Genomic DNA, 21,955 nt, shown 5'->3' with positions numbered 1-21,955 from the left:
GCTCTATCCTAACTAACAAACAAGTTGACCAGTACACTCATTTAATTAACAAAACCAAGCTCTGTAATTTGAATCATAATTTTGTTTTAACATGTACCATTACATAACTTCAATAGGTTCCGAAACGCTTTCCAACACTAGCGCATCTATGACTTCATCTCTTTCAACGAATAATAAGCAAACAATGGTCTTGATCACACTGTTAACATTTGATTATGACATAAATCAAAACAGAACCGAAGAAAAAGCTTAGGGATGTGACACATGTTTCCTCATATCACTTCCACTGAAAATTAGTTCATCAGTTCAAAAAAAGAAATGCAAATATAACAAAAAAAATAAAGACTAAAGAGAGACAGAAGGCCAATATATCTTTCTTTGGCCACCAATAAACAGAAAAAAAAAATAGAGAGAGGAAGTTGCTACACATTTTATAAGCGACCAACAAAAGGAAAATAAAACCGGAGAGAAAAATTACACCAACAATTCTCTCAAATCTGCTCCTCTTTCTTCCTCTCTACCTATACATTACCACCTAAATTGCACCTACACCAAGAAAATCTATGAAGGGGAGGTTCATCTTCTCTCCATTCTTCTCTGATTCTTCATGTTTCCAAGCATAATAATTTCTCTGTTCTGGTACAACTACTGGTTCACAGAAATTAGCAAAACCTGAGACCAACATCACAGGCCCAACTGCTGGTACCTTTTCTTCACAACCTGAAACAAAAAGGAGCAAATAACAAGTCACTACAAATGGCCCAAAAATTATAAAAAAAGGCTACTTAGGATATGCATCCTTTTTTGAAGGGTTTGCTGCATATTTCACATTTTGCACAAATACCAAAAATACATTCACAAATTATAAAAGAACAATACAAGACAAATGGAAAAATAAAATAGAAATATATATATACCGTGGGGACTGAATCTAGCATAGAAGCCAGGCACAGCAGAGCTAGTAAACGAATTAAGAGAGAGATCAGTGCATGTAGAGGCACTCTCCTCCCGGTTGCTTGTAACAGTAGATTCTCCACTGCATGCATTAGCAGTTGCATGTAACTGAGAGCCAGAGTGGGGGTTATTTGCTTTCCTTCTCCTAAATGCACCAGACTGCTCCCTGTGCTTCCTTGCCATTATCACATGCCAGTGGTTCTTCACAGCATTATCGGTTCGACCCGGGAACAAACGGGCAATTAGCGCCCATTTGTTTCCGTAGACCCGGTGCGCAGCTAGTAGCCTTTCTTCTTCCTCTTCACTGAATGCCTTTCGGTTTATTCTTGGGTCTAGCTGGTTGAACCACCTTAATCTACAACTTTTCCCTGTCAAAACCAAACAACAAATATTAGGACTTGAGAAGAGATTATTTTTATTATGGGGGCGATTTCGCACAAGCTCATAAATATTCCAAGGATGAATTAAAAAGGCACATAAATTCAAAAGAGGAAAAAAGTTTTCCAGAAAGAAAATACGAAAATATCCAAAAAGCACCCAAGGTTCAAAGACTAAAACCCTGAGCACGTTTTCATTTTGAAAATGTTACAATAATACCAGCAATTAAAAAATGCAAACATTCTTGCTTTTCTCTTTCTCTATGAATGAATTGGGACACAAATGAACTAACCTGATCTACCCTCGAGTTTTTCAGCGATGAGGTTCCAGTTTTGGGGCCCGAATTGCGAGACAAGCTCTCTAAGCTTGGCATCCTCTGCTGGTTTCCAGTGGCCTCTGGCACAGAGCTTAGGCGAATAGGTGTCATTGCTAGTATTTCCTTCTTCTTCGAGTAACTCGCTGTGGCTCCAGTCATGACTAGAATGGAGAGGTGGAGGGGAGAAGAGCGTCCCCATTTGTGCAGAGATCATTTCGTTTTGATTCGATTCCATTGCTTGTGGTTTCTTCAAAGAGATATATCAGTTACAGTCAAAAAGGCCAGAAAACTTGCGTAGGTTTTGTTTTATGATGAAGAAATAATGAAAAGGTGATCTATAGCGTTTCCCCTTTACTTCCTTTTTTCAAAGCACTAACTTGTTTTTTTGAAATAAAAAAAGAATGGAGCTTTAGTGAAATAGAACACGAGAGGAAACCACACGAGTCTCTCTGTTTTGTGTTGTGCGCTTACTTTGAGACTAACACTAGAGAGTGTGTGTGTGAGAGAGAGAAAGCGAGAGAGATGGTTATTGGGGGTCGGTGACACGGTGCTATGCACAAACAGAGAAGAAGGGATAAAGGGGCCGGAGAGAAAGAGAAAGAGAAAGAGAAAGAGAGGGAATAATGGGGGAGGAGATAGAGGCCACTCGTGTGGGTAGGCACTTATAACAGAGCAGAGAGAAAAGCAGAGGAGAGAGGTGTCTCTCTTGGTCTTGACAAATCCACCAGAACTCACTTGTCTCCTTGCTACTCCCACAAATCACTCAGTTTTGTTTTCATCTTTTTGTAATTCAAGAAAAAAAAATTTTTGGAAAAACGACATGATGGAAAAGCTTTTTTTATAAGGATTGATGGATAATGTAGCATTATATTTATCACCATTATAATGAAATTAAAAGAAACGGTTACAAATATCACGTGTATTTTATTCCTCACACATCTACGCAAAGTAAGTTCGACACACAAAAAAAAAAACGGTGGATTTCAATGGACAGCATGTGATCTATATTGTTTTATTATATTAAAATCTACACCGACGACTTCAGTTTGTAAAAAAAAAAAAAAATTGGATTTACAAAGGATAACTTGTAGGCCTGTTCGGCTCCGTATTGAGAATGGGATTAAAAAAAAATTAAACTGATTTTGTACTGTTTATGTGAGAAAAAAAAATTCAGTAATATTTTTTTTCTCACATAAACAATAAATTCAAACAGGGCTGTAAGGATAATCTTTGCTATGGTGATAAAGAGTAATACCATCTAAGTGGAAAATTGTGGATTTGAAATCTAAATGGAAGATTCTCCGTGAACATAAAAAAAATATTATTAGACTAAATCTTCATATTTTTTATATCAGAAAAATATATAAATCTGTCCACAAAAAGAATGTTAAGAGATGGTGGCATCCTAATTGAGTAATTTCTCATTCAGATAAAATCGAAAACTTCAAAACAATCGATGGCTTGTCACGGTTCTTAAATCATTTTTACATGACTAAAGAATTTTCATAATCCTAAGTTTTTAGTACATTTTTATTTTTTGTGGCCAGAGTTGAAATTTGACAGAGAAGTATGACAGTGCTGTAATTTTTCGTTTCTTTTTTTTCTTAAAAGAAACATCTCTAACGTTATAATATATAGTAGACTGTAGAAAATATTCTTACTCATTTACTAATTTGTTTTTTAAAATTACCAAAATATAGAAAAACTGAACCTCGTTCCTGAGTTTTCATCTTATATTTTCTTAAAACTTGAAAGGTAAAAAGAAAAATTAGAGGGTTGCTTTTGAGAGCTTTTCTGAAGGGGGTGTCATACCATGAGGAGAAAATGGTAAATGTACAACCTCGGGTTTTTGTCCTTCTGTGATAAGGATAATAAATCGCACCACTTCTATAATGGAACTTGTTTGTGATTAAACGCACTAACTCGTTAACTCCGTTTGTAAGTTTCCGGCCATCTATTTTAAGAATTTTATTTATAAAAATTATATAAAATAATATAGGTATTAGAGCACTTCCATCTCTAAAATTATTAGAGGTTTTAATTTGATGTAACAGTTTTCAATTCAGTTTCTGATATGAGAGAGTTACTCATTTAGAAATTATACAGTAAAGTTTCTTATTAAGAAGCTATTTATAAATTTCATGCTGATCAAATGATTAATTCAAATTATTTCTTCTTTTTAATTTATTGTTGACGTGACTTAATAGAAACTCTAAAATTAATTTCAGAAATATGAGTGTTAGAAACTTTAGAGACCTTAATTTTTACAAAGTGATTAACAGTTATTTAGAAACTCAGTTGAGTTTAAAAGATGTGGATGCTCTTATAATGAGTACCCGTGAATTTAGATGGCACAGAAGAAATTGTAAAAAATATTCTGGCTTGATTCTTTGGATCCGAATTTTTTTCGCGAATCCATTAGCATCACGGCCTAAACACCACACCAACGCAAAATTGCCACACGAATTTCAGTTCCATAATGGATCAAAAAATTAATTTCGAATCTAAATTAATACAGGAATTCGTATCCTCTGAGATATCTCAAACTTTGCGTGACTTTATGAAAAATCCCAAACGATTAAATACGTTCTACACAAATCTCAAAGCACACATAATACTGACCCCGTACATCACCCCCGAATAGGCACCGGACATGTCGGTCACGCAAAAGTTGAGATATCTCAGAGGATACGCACTCATTAATACAGTGGAGATGGGATCAGTATCCTCTCAGGTAGGGCTGTAAATGAGCCGAGTTTGAGCGAGTTACCCCCAACTCAAACTCAGCTTATTTAATAAACGAGCGAGTCAACTCGAATTAGGATGGTAATAACTAGCTGTAGAGCCAATTCGAACTCAGCTCGTTATCAACTCGAGTTGACTCGCAACTCGTTTATAACTCATTTAACCAGTTAAGTTCCTGGATATTGTTATACACTAATATGTGTTTATTTATATTTTATACACAAACAATTGAAATGATCTAGTAATAGTTTATCTAAATACAAACAATCTAACAGAGAGATAATATATAGGTCAACTCAAAGCAAACAACAACTTATAATCTAACAATTTTTCATACAACTTAGTACATAAGTTGAGTTATAAATGAGCGAGTTGGACTCAGCTCATTTATTAAACAAGTCAGCCAACTCGAGTTAAAACTGATTCAAATTGTAAATGAGCGAGTTAAAGAGAGCCATTAACGAGCGAGTTGCAAGTTCGAGCAATTTTGTACAACCCTACTCCTAGGTACCTGACTCAAGACAATTGAAACGGACGGCTCAGATTTACTCTCAGTCGGTCGGAATTCAGAAAGACAGAGGGGGCAGGATTATTTGTGCTTTGAGATGCGTGCTAATCCATTTTTTTTACCGTTCGATTCAATTCTACTCAGTCAGGTAACCTGACGGGATACAAATTCGTGGGGATGAGGTGAAGTCAGAAAAAGAAGAAAGGGAGGGGAGCGCAGGCAGCAGGGAGTGCGTATCCTCTGAGATATCTCAACTTTTGAGTGACCGACGTGTCCAGTGCCTATTCGGGGGTAGCGCAGGGGCCAGTATTATTTGAGCTTTGAGATTCGTGCAGAACGTATTTGAAAGGTTCAAATTTTTCAAAAGTCACGCAAAATATGAGATATCTCAGAGGATGCGAATTCGGCAGGAGGGGGGAGAAAAATTGGACTGTTCGGATCCTATGCGAACAAGTCAAGCAACATACGTGTTGTGAGATATATTTAATGGACCTGAAAAAAAAAATTGGCTCCAAAGAATAGTACTGAAGTTGTTTCAGGATACCTCCTATGTTGTCTAAATTCTCAGGTACTCATTCGAATCTTCAAAATTATTTTATATTAATTTCTATAAAAATGTGATTTATTTAAGCACTATTTTTTTAGGAGCCGAGATAATTTACATAATTTACGCCAAATTTATTGTACAATACAAATTTGTTACTAACAAATTCAGTACTTTTTCACAACAATTTAAGGAAAAATTTTACTTTTTGAGAATTATTTTTATCTTTTGTTGTGAAAAAACAGAACCCAGCATTTCAAATAGTACACTGTTATCTTTGTTCTCCTTTTGTATGCTATAGGCTATTCTTGGTATGGTTAGGTTGAGAATATGTTATTTTTGATATTAGGCTATTTCAAATAGCTTATTCAGTTTTGGTTAGATTAGAATAGCTATAATAGAGAATTCAAACTTTTTGTCTTATTAGAATATGTTATTCTTAAGAATTTTAAATTTTAATTATTCTAATAAGATAAACGATAACTATTATTGGTTTGACTATTCTAATTATTTTTGTTATGCAACCAATGATCCAAACATACTTTATATATATATATATATAGGGTCTGTCTAAATTGCTGCTGGCAGCATTTCGGCAGAGGTGCTGCCGGGGCTATATTTAGCCGTGTGATGTCCAAACAACAAATCCAAACCGTTAGATGTTTAATCTATATTATAATCTACTTGGAGACCAAATTTTACATTTTTTTGAATTTTTTTACTATATATTAAGCTAGTTTGAAAACTGCTGATTTCAGTAAATTTCTGCAGCATTGAAATCAGCGGTTTTCAAACCAGCTTAATATATAGTAAAAAAATTCCAAAAAATATAAAATTTGGTCTCCAAGTAGATTATAATATAGATTAAACATCTAACGGTTTAGATTTGTCGTTTGAACATCAAAAAATAGAAAAAACAGTGGCAGCACCGCCGGCAGAAATGCTGCCGGCAGCAAATTAGCCACAGCCTATATATATATATATAGAGTACGGCTAACGCGCTTCCTCTAGCATATGGGCCGAAATGCTTCCGGTGGAAATTTGAAATTTCAAAATCCAAAAAGTCGATCTGAATCGTTCATCTTCTTCTCCATATTAATATCTGCTTGGAGACCAAATTTTACATTTTTCTGAAATTTTTTACTATTTATTAAGCCACTTTGAAAATCGCTGATCCAATGGTTTTACTGTTTTGTTAAGCCACCGTTGGATCAGCGATTTTTAAAGTGGCTTAATAAATAGTAAAAAATTTCAGAAAAATGTAAAATTTGGTCTCCAAGCAGATATTAATATGGAGAAGAAGATGAACATATATATATATATATATATATAGAGTACGGCTAACGCGCTTCCTCTAGCATAAGGGCCGAAATGCTTCCGGTGGAAATTTGAAATTTCGAAATCCAAAAAGTCAATCTGAACCGTTCATCTTCTTCTCCATATTAATATCTGCTTGGAGACCAAATTTTACATTTTTCTGAAATTTTTTACTATTTATTAAGCCACTTTGAAAATCACCGATCCAACGGTGGCTTACCAAACAGTAAAAATCAGAAGCTACCGTTGGATCAGCGATTTTCAAAATGGCTTAATAAATAGTAAAAAATTTCAGAAAAATGTAAAATTTGGTCTCCAAGTAGATATTAATATGGAGAAGAAGATGAACGGTTCAGATCGACTTTTTGGATTTTGAAATTTCAACTTTTCACCAGAAGCATTTTGGCCCATATGCTAGAGGAAGCGCGTTAGCCGTACTCTATATATATATATATATTTATTGCAACTCTTCTATTATGTATGGAGAAAGAAGTCATTTTTACATGACAACTGTAATAACTGATGAAATATATTATCTTAGTTGAGATTTTTTTATAAAATTATCTCAGCAGTTAGTATAGATTTTATATCAAGTCGATATAAGATGAAATAGCTTCATCAACGAAAAGTTCCAACGAATTAAGCAGTTAATATTTCAAACAATCTGATAGATATATTGTCAATCAGTTCTTTAAACATTATATAAGTTGCTTAAATTCGGATACATAATATTTAAGATCGATTTAAGATACTTATTATTGTGTTTGATAGATTGTTCACTCTTGACATAAATTATCAATATATCATAATCTTTCCAATATTGCCAAACGATCCATTCGTGAAAAATTTCTCCGTGTGTCACGGTTAAAAGGTAATCTTAACATATTTTTTTTTTACTTTCTATTTCAAATATATAACTTTCAATAAATTTTACGATAAATGTCACATTCAACCTCAAATTCTAGTTTTCGGTCAGTTCAGTCTAACTAGTTTTAAAATTTCTATACTGAGTTGACCAATTTAACTGAAAAAACCGAAACGTTTATATGAAACCCTTTCAGTTCAGTTTAAAACCAATTAAATCGGGCCGATAAACACCCCTAATTACATAGGAGATTGCTAATCAACTGTCAGCGTCTCAGCGAGCTTGTTATCTTTCTGTTGTTTTTTTTTTCTTTTCTTTTCTTTTGACTTTCCTTTTGTTATTTCTTTGCTTCTTTTTTTCTTTCCTCGTATATATTTTGTAAATTATACCTCTGTGTTAGTATTAATAGCTTGACTAATTCTTCAAAAATTAATTATTAAGATAAAAAAAAAAATATCAAATCACCTCCTCTTCTTTATACCCATATTCAATGATGCTAGCAGTAAATAAGCCTTGTGCGCTCTTCTACATGCAACAGACACAGAAAACACATAGAAGATTCGGCACCTGAGAAGCCTATCGCATATAAAGTTATAAACAACAATAAAGACTGTCGTATCCTCGCGCAGCATTAGTATCCGTCTCTATCCGATCTCGAATGGTCTTTAATATCAATCAAAACACGACGCAGATCGAAGAAACCCATTTGGCCGTTTAAATTGATCCGTTGTACAAAAGAGCGAACAGTTTCTGTCAAAAATGTTCAAAAGTCCGTGGCAGAATCTTTGTTATTAGTCCGAAAATCGGACAAAATTATACTTAGAAGAATGTTCAGGTTATCTTCATCATAATTGTCGTTGTAATGATTAAACTTAGAATGATAATATCATGAAACTGTATAATAATATTATTGAAGACTACAAAGTAAGTATGTCATGTACTTCGGTCAAAATTAATTTAAGACACTTTCTATTAGTTTTTTTTGTTTTTTGTATTATGTTATATTAAAATAAAAACAATGATATCTATATATCATTCCTAAAAAATAAAAACATGCGATCATTCGGCAAAAACCAGACATCAAGACATAATAGTTTTCTTTTTTCGGAACCTCATATTTGTCCCACAAATAAGTCTCTGAACGCAATCCTTTAATATTTAATGTTTAATTTTCATTTTCAGCGTTCATATTCAAACTTTAAAAGTTCTGTTTATAATATTTTATAATGCTACTCGCAATCATTTAAACCTTTATCTGTAAGCATTTAAATTTTAAATCTGTGTAATTTTATCTGCTAACTACTTTTGTCTTCAAACTAAAAAATAAAAAATTTATTTGACGCACTTATTTTTATTTTTCTCTCATCATTCTCGTCCATTTTTCTGATAATCCGTGAGAAATTTTGCGAATTTAAAAATACAAACGTTTTCTACCCGATTTTCTCTTTCAAATAAGATCAATGAAGGTTTGAGTTTTTTTTTTTTCAAGTCAGTGTTTTTATTTATTTTTAAGTAAAATCCACGAGAACTTTAAATTGTCAACCTTTTAAATATCACTCTAAAACATTTTAAATCTGACATGGAAACAATTTAAATGTTTGATACAACTACTTTAAACGGTTGTAGACAGGTTTAAATGCGTGATACTATATGATCGACATCAGAAGTTTAAACGCTTGAACGTATTAGATTAAATGATAGACATCATAAGTTTAAATAGTCGTAGAGTGAGGTATAAAAATTTAAATTGCTCATGGGATTTAATTTTTTTTTAAAATGACTTGAAAATAACTCACAAATATTTATTTATAGATATCATTTGAAAGAGAAAATCGAGTGCAAAATATTTGTATTTCTTAGATTCGCACAATTCATCATGCATCGTTAGAAAAATAGACGATAATGATCAGAGAAAAAAAAAATAAATAAATAAAAATGGGTGAAAAAAATCTTTATTTTTTTTTACTTGAAGACAAAATAGTTAGAATTTAAAATTACTCAGCTCTAGGATTTAAATGTTTGCATATAGAGGTTTTAATAGTTGTGAGCAGCATTGTATAAGTTTATAAATAAAATTTTAAAAGTTTGAATATGAGCATTTTAAAAATGAAAGTTAGACAAAATAAAAAAAAAAAATTCTGTTAAACTAATTGAATGACACATTCAGTTATAATGGCTCGGGGCCAAAACATTTACCTTATTTTTCTAACTTAGACAAATTAATGCAATCACAATCACCTTTATTTGTCATTATATATCCACAATTCCACATGCGAGAGTTGAAAGAGATCAAAGCTGTTGAGAGTTAATTCTAATTAACTCGAATGCTAAATAAGTTTCTGTGAGAGATGCGCGCACCGACCCATGTGTCCCTATAAAGGATTTAAAAACAACCGCCACAAATTGAAATGGCTCCAAACCGCCCCTATTTTTGACCCGAACGGACTCCTGTTATTATCTCTCTTTATTAGTCTTTATCCCTTTGGCACTTTCTGTCGGAATAACTAATTTAGCCTCCCTTTTTATTTTTGGATAATAATGAGATGTACGTAAAATTTGTGCAATGTTTCAACTCGCGGGCAACGTGTATCAGCGTGATGGGGCCTTTTTTTTTTTTTGACCTCTTTCTAACTTGAGATACTTTTTTAATGAAATAACAAAAACAAGAAAGCACATAGTTCCGTTCATTAATGGAATAGGTCCAAATGAAGCAGTACATATGATCTTACAATTGCTAGTTATTATTCGAATTTACAAAACATTATCAAGCAAATCTTATTGTTTTGAACCCTGTTGATTTAAATTCTAGGAAATGCTTATAAGTAGTGCGTTATAGATAAAAAAAAAAATGAGACATTTGAACTCAATATTAATAAGTAATGATGATTAAAGAATGATTTGCATTAATTACAAAATGACAAGTCATCGTTAATTTTATTTTATTTATTTAATAACTATTTCCCTTGACTACTAATGAAATCAGTTTTTTTTTTCTCTCTCTTTATCTAATGGAAGCACCTACTTATATTTGATTGAGAACTCTATTTCAAATTTATAAATCAGTGGCCAACAAAACAATTCTATAGAATGAACAAAAGGGCAATTCTGTACCATAATTACATTGAGTTACATTGAGTTGAGATCACATGTAATAGATGGGAAAACCATGGATATATATAGGGATATTGAAAATTGCATTTTGAAATATTATTAGAACAAAGACATGCTGGGTTTATATGTTTCTTTCTTGTTGCCATATATAATTTTCAACCTTATTTTTCAAGTGTATTATTGCAATTATAAAGTATGCCAGTCTCTTCTACTGTCATCGAACTTAATTAATTATGTTTTCATATCTAACAATGTTTCAAAATTATTTATTACGGGGGAATTTCATGTACACCCCTCAAAAATTTGGAAATTATGATATTTCGCCCTCTAAAATTCATAATATCATATATACCCTTCTAAACTCCACAAACTCACAAATTTACCAATTTTAATGTCTTTTCTATCAAAACTCATTTTAATTTATGAAGTACACATTTTACCCTTTATTAAAAAAATTAAAAAAATGTACTGTGTTTTAGAAAAATGTCAAGATTCTAATTAGACGGTTTCCAATGGCAAAATGATCATTTATCTCCTGCTGACACTTACACAATGACATTTAGGTATATACTTGTTTCAGTGCTAGAATTACAAAAATGATATATTTGTCCTAGGAAACCGACCAATTGGAAGACTAACATTATTTTTAAACATGCTATGAGTTTTCATTATTTATAATGAAGGGCAAAATGGGTTTTAATAGTATAGACAATAAAATGAGTAAATTTGTGGGTTTTTGAAGTTGAGAAGAATAAATATGATATTATGAATTTTAGAGGGGGAATACCTAATTTCCAAGTTTTTGAGGGGTGTATATGAAATTCCCCCATTTATTAATTATGAACTCTGTTATAAATTATTTTTTCCCAAAAAAAAAATGAGATTCTGTATCTAATACCTTTTATTTTATATCGTTGCCTTCTTAGTATTTCTTTTTCTTTATCCAAAAACAATTGCTAGAACAATTGTATCATCTGATGTTGTGAAAAGACTGCATGGAATATGCACAATTTGATTTTGTAGACTTGTCTATACTTTTTGTTGATTCTTATGTTGAGCGTTGACTGTTGAGTGATGTTGTTTGCTCCATTTGTTTTTTTTTTTAAAGTTAGCGACAAATTGTCATCAACGATATATTAAATAAGAAAAAGTTATATTTACATAATTTCGGGCTAAGTTAAGTCACCTAGTCCGATAGAAAATGAAAGCCGTAAAATTAACTCGAAAATATTGTCGCTTGGAGGATGCAGTATGCCCCTGCCGGCTCTATGTCTGTGAACGAACTAAGCAAAACGCGACCAAGAAATGACATCCAGAGGTGTATCATTTATTTATTGTCTCACAGGGTACCTCTTGTTTGTGAAATACCGTGTTTTCCTTTATTTCCATAGACCCTAGGAGCCTGCCGTGCCATCTTTGCACAACTACTATGGTGACCACAGTGCCTGCATGTAGTAAATAGGCATTATCGAGAGGACCGCTTTTATAAGGGTGATCATTCCTTGATAGGATAGCAGGATTGAGGTCCCCCCCCCCCCCCCCATTCTATATTTGACCGCTTCCAGCAAAGGCTAATAGTGAATCTGTTATGTATGCCTCTCATCTCATCATATATTTTCATCAGGCTTGATTTAGCAGGATGTTAGGAATAGTAGGCCATGTTTGACCGGCTATACTAAGGAGGAAGAATTAGTATTTTAGTATAGGGTATTTTAGGACATGTCATTTATGGTATCTCTTTTTAGAGATTTATGTTGCTATAAATTATGTCATTTGTACTCTATGTAAGAATGAAGTTCAAGGAATACAATTAAGCTTCCTCATAATATTGTTTCTCTTATTTCTTGCCTCTCCTTCGTCGAAACCCTAACAAATTGGTATCAGAGCCATCTTCGTTGCCGGCAATTGATCGGTGATTTTCAGGGTTCTTTGTTCCGCTGTTGCTTAGGGTTTGTTGATCGCCACTCCAGGCTCTATTGTTCTACCTCCATCATCCTATTATGTTCTATGAATTTGTGAGCCGCGATAATTCATCTTTGGTGCGCGACTTTCATTTGGTGGACCGCGTGAAGATCAATTCCTCTCTATTTTTGGGATCTATGTGCTACTCAAAGGTTAATTTATTAATTCGGCAACTTATCTTTTGGTGATTTGATCATTGTGTCATTACAGAAATTTGGTATTTGAGTACATTCGAAAATTCGATATTTGAGAAATTGATAAATTAGAAAATTTGTTGATTTGGTGATTTGGTGAAATTTGTAATTCCAAATCTCGGTGTTATGATGAGTTTAAATTCAACAATGTCTGCCAAATTTGATATTGAGAAATTCGATGGCACAAGTAGTTTTGCGCTTTGGCAAGTTCATATGAAGGCGATATTGTCCAATTTAGGCGTAAAGGCCGCAATTTCGGGTAGGCCTGAGGAGTTGGAAGGGGAGACTAAAAATAAAGATTGGGAGATTATGAATGACAAATCTGTCTCGACAATCCAGTTGTATTTGAGTGATTCAACTCTTCAAGAAATTCTTTCAGAGACTACAGCAGCTGATGTATGGAGGAAGTTAGAGGAGATCTATATGCGAAAATCGGTCACTAAACGGTTGCGTTTGAAGCAAAGGTTCCATTCTTTCAAGATGGCAGAAGGTACATCCGTTAAGGTCCATATTTCATAATATACTGCACTTCTCAATGACATGGAGAGAATTGGTATTAAGGTGGACGATGAGGATAAAGCTATGGTTCTATTGTGTTCGCTGACTAAGTCTTATCAAGGGTTTAAGGAAACCATGCTTTATAGCAAAGAATAAATCGCCTTTGAGGATGTGAAAAATAATTTGTTGGTCAAGTCCAACATCGATAGTGATTTGTTAAGGGCCGAGAGTGATTTGTTAAGGGCCGAGAATGGCCATCAAGATGTTGGCTTGATTGTCAAGAAGAGAAGAGAAAGGGGGGAGAACTTGACTTCATCATCGGCCTATTCGAGCTCTAAGCACAAGAACCTAATTTGCAACTATTGCGGGAAGAAAGGACACATCAAGGCCGACTGTTTCAAGCTCAAGAATAAACATAAGGCGGACCAAGTTGATAGTTCTTCGGGCTATGCTAATTTAGTTGAAATTCAAGTTGATGATGTGCTTTAGGGGTTTATTTTGGGGTTTTGTTTCAGGATGAGATTTCAAGTCAAGGGGAGGATTGTTATGTATGCCTCTCATCTCATCATATATTTTCATCAGGCTTGATTTAGCAGGATGTTAGGAATAGTAGGCCATGTTTGACAGGCTATATTAAGGAGAAAGAATTAGTATTTTAGTATAGGGTATTTTAGGATATGTCATTTATAGTATCTCTTTTTAGAGATTTATGTTGCTATAAATTATGTCATTTGTACTCTATGTAAGAATGAAGTTCAAGGAATACAATTAAGCTTCATCATAATATTGTTTCTCTTAGTTCTTGCCTCTCCTTCGTCGAAACCCTAACAGAATCTTTCGAGGTTTCGTCACCGTCAGCGGGAGACCTAGGTATTTGATGGGAAGGTGGGAGGGTGGGGAAGAGATGATATTGTGAATGACCTGTATCAAATTTGGAGGTACCGCTATTGGGACAAAGGTGCTCTTGTTGCGGTTGATCTTGAGCCCTGTTGACTGGGAATAGTTTTGAAGCACTCTAGTAATGATCTTTAAGGTTGTTGGGTCGTCCTCTGATATGATTATAGTGTCATCTGCGTACTGGATTATTTTCGGCTGTAGATAAGTGTGTTGCGGTGTCATTGTTCTAACATTTAGGAGGAATCTGTTCAGGGAGTCGGCAACTAGAATGAATAGCATAGGCGATAGCAGATCTCCATGCCTAATCCCCCTCATGTGTCTAAAGTATGTTGGCTGTGCATCATTAACTCTAACCGAGGAGGATGAGGATTGTAGCGTGGCCAGGACCGAGCAGTTCCATCGTGGGGGGAAACCTCGCTCGATTAGAAGGTCTATGAGAAAGCACCAGTCTACGATGTCGAATGTCTTTTCGAAGTCGACCTTGTACAGGATCTCCGGGATCTTTTTCTTTGTACAGAAGGATAAGAATTCTCTTGCTGCCAGAAATGATTCCATCAAAGAGAGTCCCTTCACAAAAGCCGTTTGATTTGGCGTAATAAAGTTTGAGAGGTGAGGTTGTAGTCTATTCGCCATTATTTTGGTGAATATCTTGACCACGTTGTTGATAACACTGATTAGCCTGAAATCAGAGACTGTTTCAGGATTCATTTTCTTTGGAATTAGTGTAATTGTTGCCCTGTTGAGAGCACCAATATCCACCGCTTCATTGAAGATTGCTTTAATGAGATCCATGAAATCTTTTTTGATCGTTTGCCAAAATGCCTGAAAGAATTTTGCTGGGAGACCATCCCGGGCTTTTAGGCAAATCATTTATAGCGCGAAGTGTTTCATTTTCCGTTATATCTTCATCTAAAGCTAGCAAGTCTGCCCGAAGATTTGGTCCCACTTTATTGGTAAGGTTAAAGGGTCTTTGGGTCCGAGTTCTTTTGCCAATTAAATTTTTGAAGTGGTCGTGCAGGTACTGGGGTAGTAAGTTTGGAGTACCGGGTTGGCCGGCTCCTGTGTTGATGGAGTTTATAGAATTTGTGTTCTTTCTTGCATTAGCTATGGCATGGAAAATGTTTGCTCCAGTTGTTACCAGTAGAGAAAATGCTCTTAATTGTTTAGTTTGTTTTCACAGAGTGAATAATTCAGTTTTTGGTCCTTGCTTAGTTGCTTTATAAGTTTTTTATTTGTAGTTTTTTTTTCTTAAGAAGTAATGAAGTTGGTTGTCATTGATGATTTATTTTTATGAGTGGGACCAAAGAAAAAACTTACATGTTAGTGAAAAATGATAAAATTTTCAAAGTGAAATGAAGAAAGCTTATAATTGCTTCGAATTTCGCGCTCATTTAAGCACAAGTAATGCCTCAGATATATATAACTGGTGGTTGCTCTACATCGCTACATGCCTGACATTTTATACACCGAGAGGGAGCAGCTCAGCTGGCCCCGCTTTTTAGTTTATATTTGTGACTGATTCAACCAAAATTCCACATGAAATTTAATGATAGAGCTACCACTAGATTGGTAGCAAGAAAATGACATGTAACCACTTGTAGGCTGTAGCAGTGTAACCAGCCTAGCTGAGGAAAAACAGATTTGATGCCCAATAGAGACCTAAGGGTATAGCTCACTGCGCAGGTGTCAATTCCGTAACTCAGACTTACATGCATGTCAATTTCAGTATAATTGGCTTATTAAATTGCTACCCTTCTTGGAAAAGGGTCTCCAATCAGGATGTCGTTGACAAGATTTCCCAACAGGGTCACAATTAGGAGAATTTATTTTATTTTTTGTATTTAAAAAAAAAATAGGATAAGCATGCAAGGCTTCACAGTTTGTAAAAAAAAAAAAAAGGTCTCCTGAAACTTTTGATTCGGGACATTTAAAAAAAAAATTCAACCATTTTTCCTATAATTATTCTTTTTAATTACGAAAAAAAATCAGTTAAAATCATGCTTTTGCAGTATTATTTAAAGGAAGCAGCTAACAGTCCTCCAAAAATCTCCATATATTTTTAACTAATTTTGTAAACATCAATACTAAATCCTGTAAACTAATTCAACAAATCATGTAAACATAAAAACGCGTGACAGCAGTTGGGGACCACCTTCTGTGAACATACACATATTATCCTGTAAACATACATATTGTACTTGAAATTATGGCAGTTGTGGCAGTTAAAAATGCGTCAAAACTAAGCTAAAAAGATAAGGCTTTTATACACGGGGATTTTTGAGAGACTGTAGCCCATGTGACATTACATTTTCTCTTATTTAAATGAACATATCAAATAAATATAAGTGAGCTTCTTAAATTCTAATTCGTATTGATTTGGTCTGTTCCTTTTAAAATGGTAATGAAATTAATTTCATGGAGTTGAATTACCCAACAAGGGCTCATCCCTGGCATATGTTTTTCATTATTTACATGCAACACGCATTAGATATCTAATGGGAGAAAAACAAATAACTAAAAAAACCCAAAAAAACTGACAGAAGGGTATCAGCGACCGGGATTGACTATGAGCGGCCGTTTTTTGATCGCAGATACCTCTTCGTGACGTCAGCAAAAAATAACAGCGACAAAAAAAAAATTGGTCGCAGAAAAAGTATCAGCAACCGGGTGACGTCATTCTGCTACCGGTGACGTCATCGGTTGAGTATCTGCGACAACAATTTTAGCGACTAGGGTATCAGCGACTGAAATCGACTTTCTGCAACTGAGATCACTATCAGCGACCGGCGCCTAAACTTTCTGCGACCAGAAAATCGGTTGCAGAAAGTGTTTTCTTCCAAAATTGATTTTGATTCCATTGAAAAAAAAAAATTGATCATCCATCAAATAATCTGAAATTTGTTCATATTTAATTTTCTTTACTACAGGAACAGGATGGATAGCTAAAGAAAATTAAAGTTGAAACAACCTAATACTTTATATTACAGCGTTAAATGACAAATCTACAACTTGTTTAAATTCAATGATGAAGACTTTTCACACAAAGTATATTTGACCGAACAAATTTAAAGGTTAATAAAAACAAATTTGTCATGCATATTATATATATTGAATGACAATTTGAAATTTTGCTTTCAACTTTGGATAACGGATTATTAATTTTGTCGAAAAAAAAAACATTTAGAATTTTTGCTTTTCACGTTAGGTATTGGATCTGTCATCTGTCCACAGAACAGACCCGTTTACGTAAATGGTGAACAGCACTATTACATAGTCACAGTATCAAATCACATCAATTTTACCTTCCAATGCTCTCTGTAAAGCAATCAGATCATTTCAATTCAAAGCTCAAAGGATAACTGTTGATTGATGACGCGAGCCCTAAAACTACCACTGTTTCAATGTACTATGTTTCCATATGTGGTAAAAATACTTGTATAATTTTTTTAAAGAAAAATAAGAAAGTAAAAGTGCTTTATTTCACAAGAGAATAAATTGAAACAGGAAAGGTAGGAACATTTGTTTGTTTTCTATTTAAAGAATAGTAATGGAAAAGGAAATCGACCACTTTCACAATATTTTTTGTGTGGAAGAACTATATTTTAATTGCACTGAGAAAAAAGTCTCTTCTCTCTTGTGATATGAGAAATATATTTTTTCTGTGGAAGAACTTTATTTCACAAGAAGAATGCAATTACAAATACAGGTGATATAAACCGGAAGATATTCTAAAAAAATATAACATCTTTTTTTTCGAACTTTCAGGTGGGCAAAGAAAACATGCTTCCAGAGTAAAAACCTAAAATCTTCAATCGTAAATTACAGAAGCGTCGTTCTGTTTTTCTTTTCTGTCTGTTATTAATATTCACGGAGGATTCAGCCAATTTTCTAACTTGCAACCTTTTACACGGTAAATATTGCATTGATTTTGTCTCTTGTCGGTAAACCAAAAGATAATTCTCTTCATCTCTAAACTCTAAGGACCTGTTCGGCTGCTCTCTACAAAATACTGTTCACGTGAGAAAAATAAAATTCACTCAGATTGAATTTTTTTTTTCCCACGTAAACAGTAAATTTCAGTTTAAAAATTTCATATTCCTATTCCTATTCCGACTGTGTAGCCGAACATGCCCTAATAGTTGTCTCCTGTATTCAATATATTATCGTGATAGTGATGCAAGCAATGAGATTGAAACAATTTTAATTACATTCTAATAGTTTGCTCATGTCATTGTTATTATCATAACCATTTTTATATTATTATTAACTGTTATAATTAATATGTTACAATACATCAATTGTAGTTATATACTATAGCTTCATACACCATTTTTGTTGCTGCTCGTATTGTTGTTGTTGTTATATTATTATCTGGAAGTGAATCTACGAATGATTATATTTTATGTGTTTGTGTGTGAATTGAATAATTTATATCATTTTGTTCATTATTTTTGTTATTATTTTATGGATTATTTGAGTTGAGAATTTGAATACTAAAATTTTGTAATTTGAATGATAATTAATATAAATGGTTCTGAACTTTAGTAATTATGCCGCTTGATGTTAACTAAATTTATTCAAAAAATAAATATATAAAAATTAATTTATAAACCTTGTTCTTTTGATTGCTTAGTTTTATACTGTTTTTTTTTATAAATTGCATGTAAACGCATTAATCATGAAGTATATCGGTTTATGATGCCAATTCAACATGGTTTGAAGTTAAAGCAAATCAAGATGCATGGTGAGCCTAAGGATACCTTACTTCTGCCCATATTTTATAATTAATATCAATTTCAAATCAATAATAATTTCTTATATCATATTTATTGTTTTCATGTGTAAATGAAATTATTTTTATCCAATTTAAATCACCTGTGTGTGACTTTTTTTTTATAAGAATAAAATAAATCATACAAAAGCAAAAATAATAAATAAAATAGCAAATATCTCATGTATTGTGAATATTTAATCAAGTGTCTACGTTTTAAAGGTAATTACAAACTTTCTGCAAATTTCAAAGCCATTAATTACATATACTTAGAACATTATGTAATTCATGTTATTTCATAGTAAAAAATGGAGCATTAAATAATGAGGAGGGCTCAAATGCCTCCATTTTTTGTGTCTCCACCATGCCTCCATTTTTAATAACTTTAATAACTCAAAATTTAAAACTTAGAAGTTAAAATAAAATTGTTGGATATGATCTACATCATTTTATCTATGCACGTGTAAAAAATTATGGCATTTCAAATTTGTTTTGATTGTCATCGAGAACTTGTAAAAAACGTACTAATGTGGATAATTTCTAAATGTTAATTTTTCAACTTATTGATTCATATAAAAACAAAATTGAAATGTAATAGTTTTTATGAGCACATGGAGAAAATAATATAGATCACATCTAATGACTTTATTTTGACTTTTAAGTTTTAAATTTTGAATTATTAAAGATTTTAAAAATGAAAGCATGGTGAAGACACAAAAATAGAGGCATTTGAATCCTCCTCTTAAATAATAAACTAACTATGAGGAGTTATATGTCACTGATTTCATACTTTTCAGTTGATGATTGTCGAAATTAAAAATTTGGAGGCTAATTTGTCACAGATCGAAAATTTGACAAAGCCCCGTGACATTACTCTTTATTTATGCTTTTGATATTTTTGCATTTTATAAACGGAAGAAATATAAATGACCGGTTAATCTGTTGTATGTTTGTATAGCAATGTTAAAAAAAAAAAAAAAAAATCATAGGATTTATTCCAGCAGTTCTTCTTTTTGACGAATAATGTGTCAAATCATTAGAATTGCCAGTGCTGTCTCTGAATTATGGACAGTCACTCTTTTTACATTTACAGTGTCTTTTCCGTGTTAAAAGACCCACCCATTTTTTTTTTTTTTTTTTTTTTTTTTTTTTTTTTTTTTTGCCTTTTCCTACGCTGTTGATCTAATTACGAACCAAAAAAAGGAAAAAAGAATATTGATGATTTTGCTTCGGAAAAGAGAAGAAACAGAAACGGCGCGATGTATGATTATTTTTCGTGGGACACAGCTGTAATAAAATTCGGATCCCATGAAGTAATTCAAATTTTGAGTTTGGATCCGACTATCCAATATGGGTTTTTTAACATTGGGACACTTCCATAGATTAAAATCCACATCTGCATATTGATCCCATTAATAAAAATTGTATGTATGTATATATATATATTGAGCGAGGCTATCGTACTATGTATAACGCATATTGGTTCATATTATGAGTCAATATTTTTATTTTTAAAGACTAAATAGTCAATTTGAACCGATCTAAAAATATAATAATAAAATTCTAAAAATGTAAAATTTAATTGACAAGTACAGTTTCATATGAAGAACATGCTGAACGGTTCATACCGAAATTGTAAATTTTGAAAGTAAAGATATTAATTCATAGTATGGACCAATATAAGCTATACATAGTAGCCTCCCTCATTCTCATAAATTAAAATTCTATTACCGTCTTTGCACACACAAATATTAAATAGGACCCGTACATTCTATCACGGATCAGATAAATCAAGATCATGATCGGATGGTCCGAATCAAAACTAAAAGACTGAGACCGAGAGTCACTGTCGATGGACCCCCAGTTCAGAAATTAACAGTGACCGGCTCCATCCAGCAGACTGAGGAGGCAGAATTTTCCTGCACCCCGAGAGACAGGTGATCTCCTTCCTATAAAAACTGAGTTACTAAATTAGGAGATCCAGACCCGCTGGAATGAATTCGGATCCGCTGGAATAGGGGCCTAAGTTTGATTATATGGGTGTATATGTCATATGTGTTTGTAGACTTGTAGGTTAGATGCCAAGATAAGATAAGATGTACCTCATTTACTGTTTTTGTTATTATTGTAGGTGTCAGGGAGACAGCAGAGCAACTTGTTTCCCCCTTTCCCTTCAAAAAACCATTTCTTTTTTCACTGTCAACACTATTCAGTTTTATTTTCATCTTTTAGGGTCTCTTCGACTGCTGTAAAAAATTTACTGTTTATAAGAAAAAAAAATAATTTATTCAGATTGAATTTTTTTTTTCACGTGAACACTAAAAATCAGTTCAAAAATTTTGCAATTTCATTCTCATTTTTTTTCCCCTTCGTCTGCCGAACAGGCTCTTGTTTCTGAGTTTGCATAAATTCAGTGAAGCAAAAAAGTAAAAGTTCGATTCGGTGTCACAATTAATATTTTTGGTGTAAAAGGAGGACATGTTCAGAAAAAAATTCAACCATTTTCCCTCAAAACCATTTATCTTCACTGTCAACACTATTCAGTTTTTATTTTCTTGTTTTTAATGTTTCTTAATTTGCATTAATTAAATGAAGGAAAAAGAAGTAGAAGGTCGGTGTCACATTTAATATTTTGTGTCAAAAAAGGACATGGTCAGAAAAAAAAATCCAAATAGAGTCAGTAAAAAGAAAAAAAATTTAAATAATAAACAATCATATTTAGTGTGAAGCCAGATATCAATAATACTTATCACACCAATACATAATTTGTAATTATGAATATCTAGGAAGGATCAATATAATTTTTTTTTTCTATAGGTCAAGCATGAATTGTCAAAAATATATTATTCATACAACACCAAAAATGCTAGATAAAATTATTTGATTAATTAAAAG

General features: G+C 32.9%; 1 protein-coding gene across 1 annotated transcript; it reads right to left on the bottom strand.

The window, feature by feature from the left end:
- Positions 1-355: 355 nt before the first annotated feature.
- Positions 356-2,388, bottom strand: LOC144547494 (transcription factor MYB117-like). The gene is made up of 3 exons (XM_078296162.1): positions 1,625-2,388; positions 918-1,322; positions 356-720 (listed from the first exon to the last, which is right to left on the bottom strand). The coding sequence occupies exons 1-3, from the start codon at positions 1,881-1,883 to the stop codon at positions 536-538; spliced, it is 849 nt and encodes a 282-aa protein (XP_078152288.1). The 5' UTR covers positions 1,884-2,388; the 3' UTR covers positions 356-535.
- Between the last annotated feature and the right edge of the window lie 19,567 nt (positions 2,389-21,955).

Source organism: Carex rostrata, chromosome 31 (genome assembly GCF_964058835.1).
Source record: "Carex rostrata chromosome 31, lpCarRost1.2, whole genome shotgun sequence".
Taxonomy (NCBI): Eukaryota; Viridiplantae; Streptophyta; class Magnoliopsida; order Poales; family Cyperaceae; genus Carex; species Carex rostrata.
The sequence above is the reverse complement of the archived record's forward strand: the minus strand, read 5'-3'. Positions and strand labels throughout refer to the sequence as shown.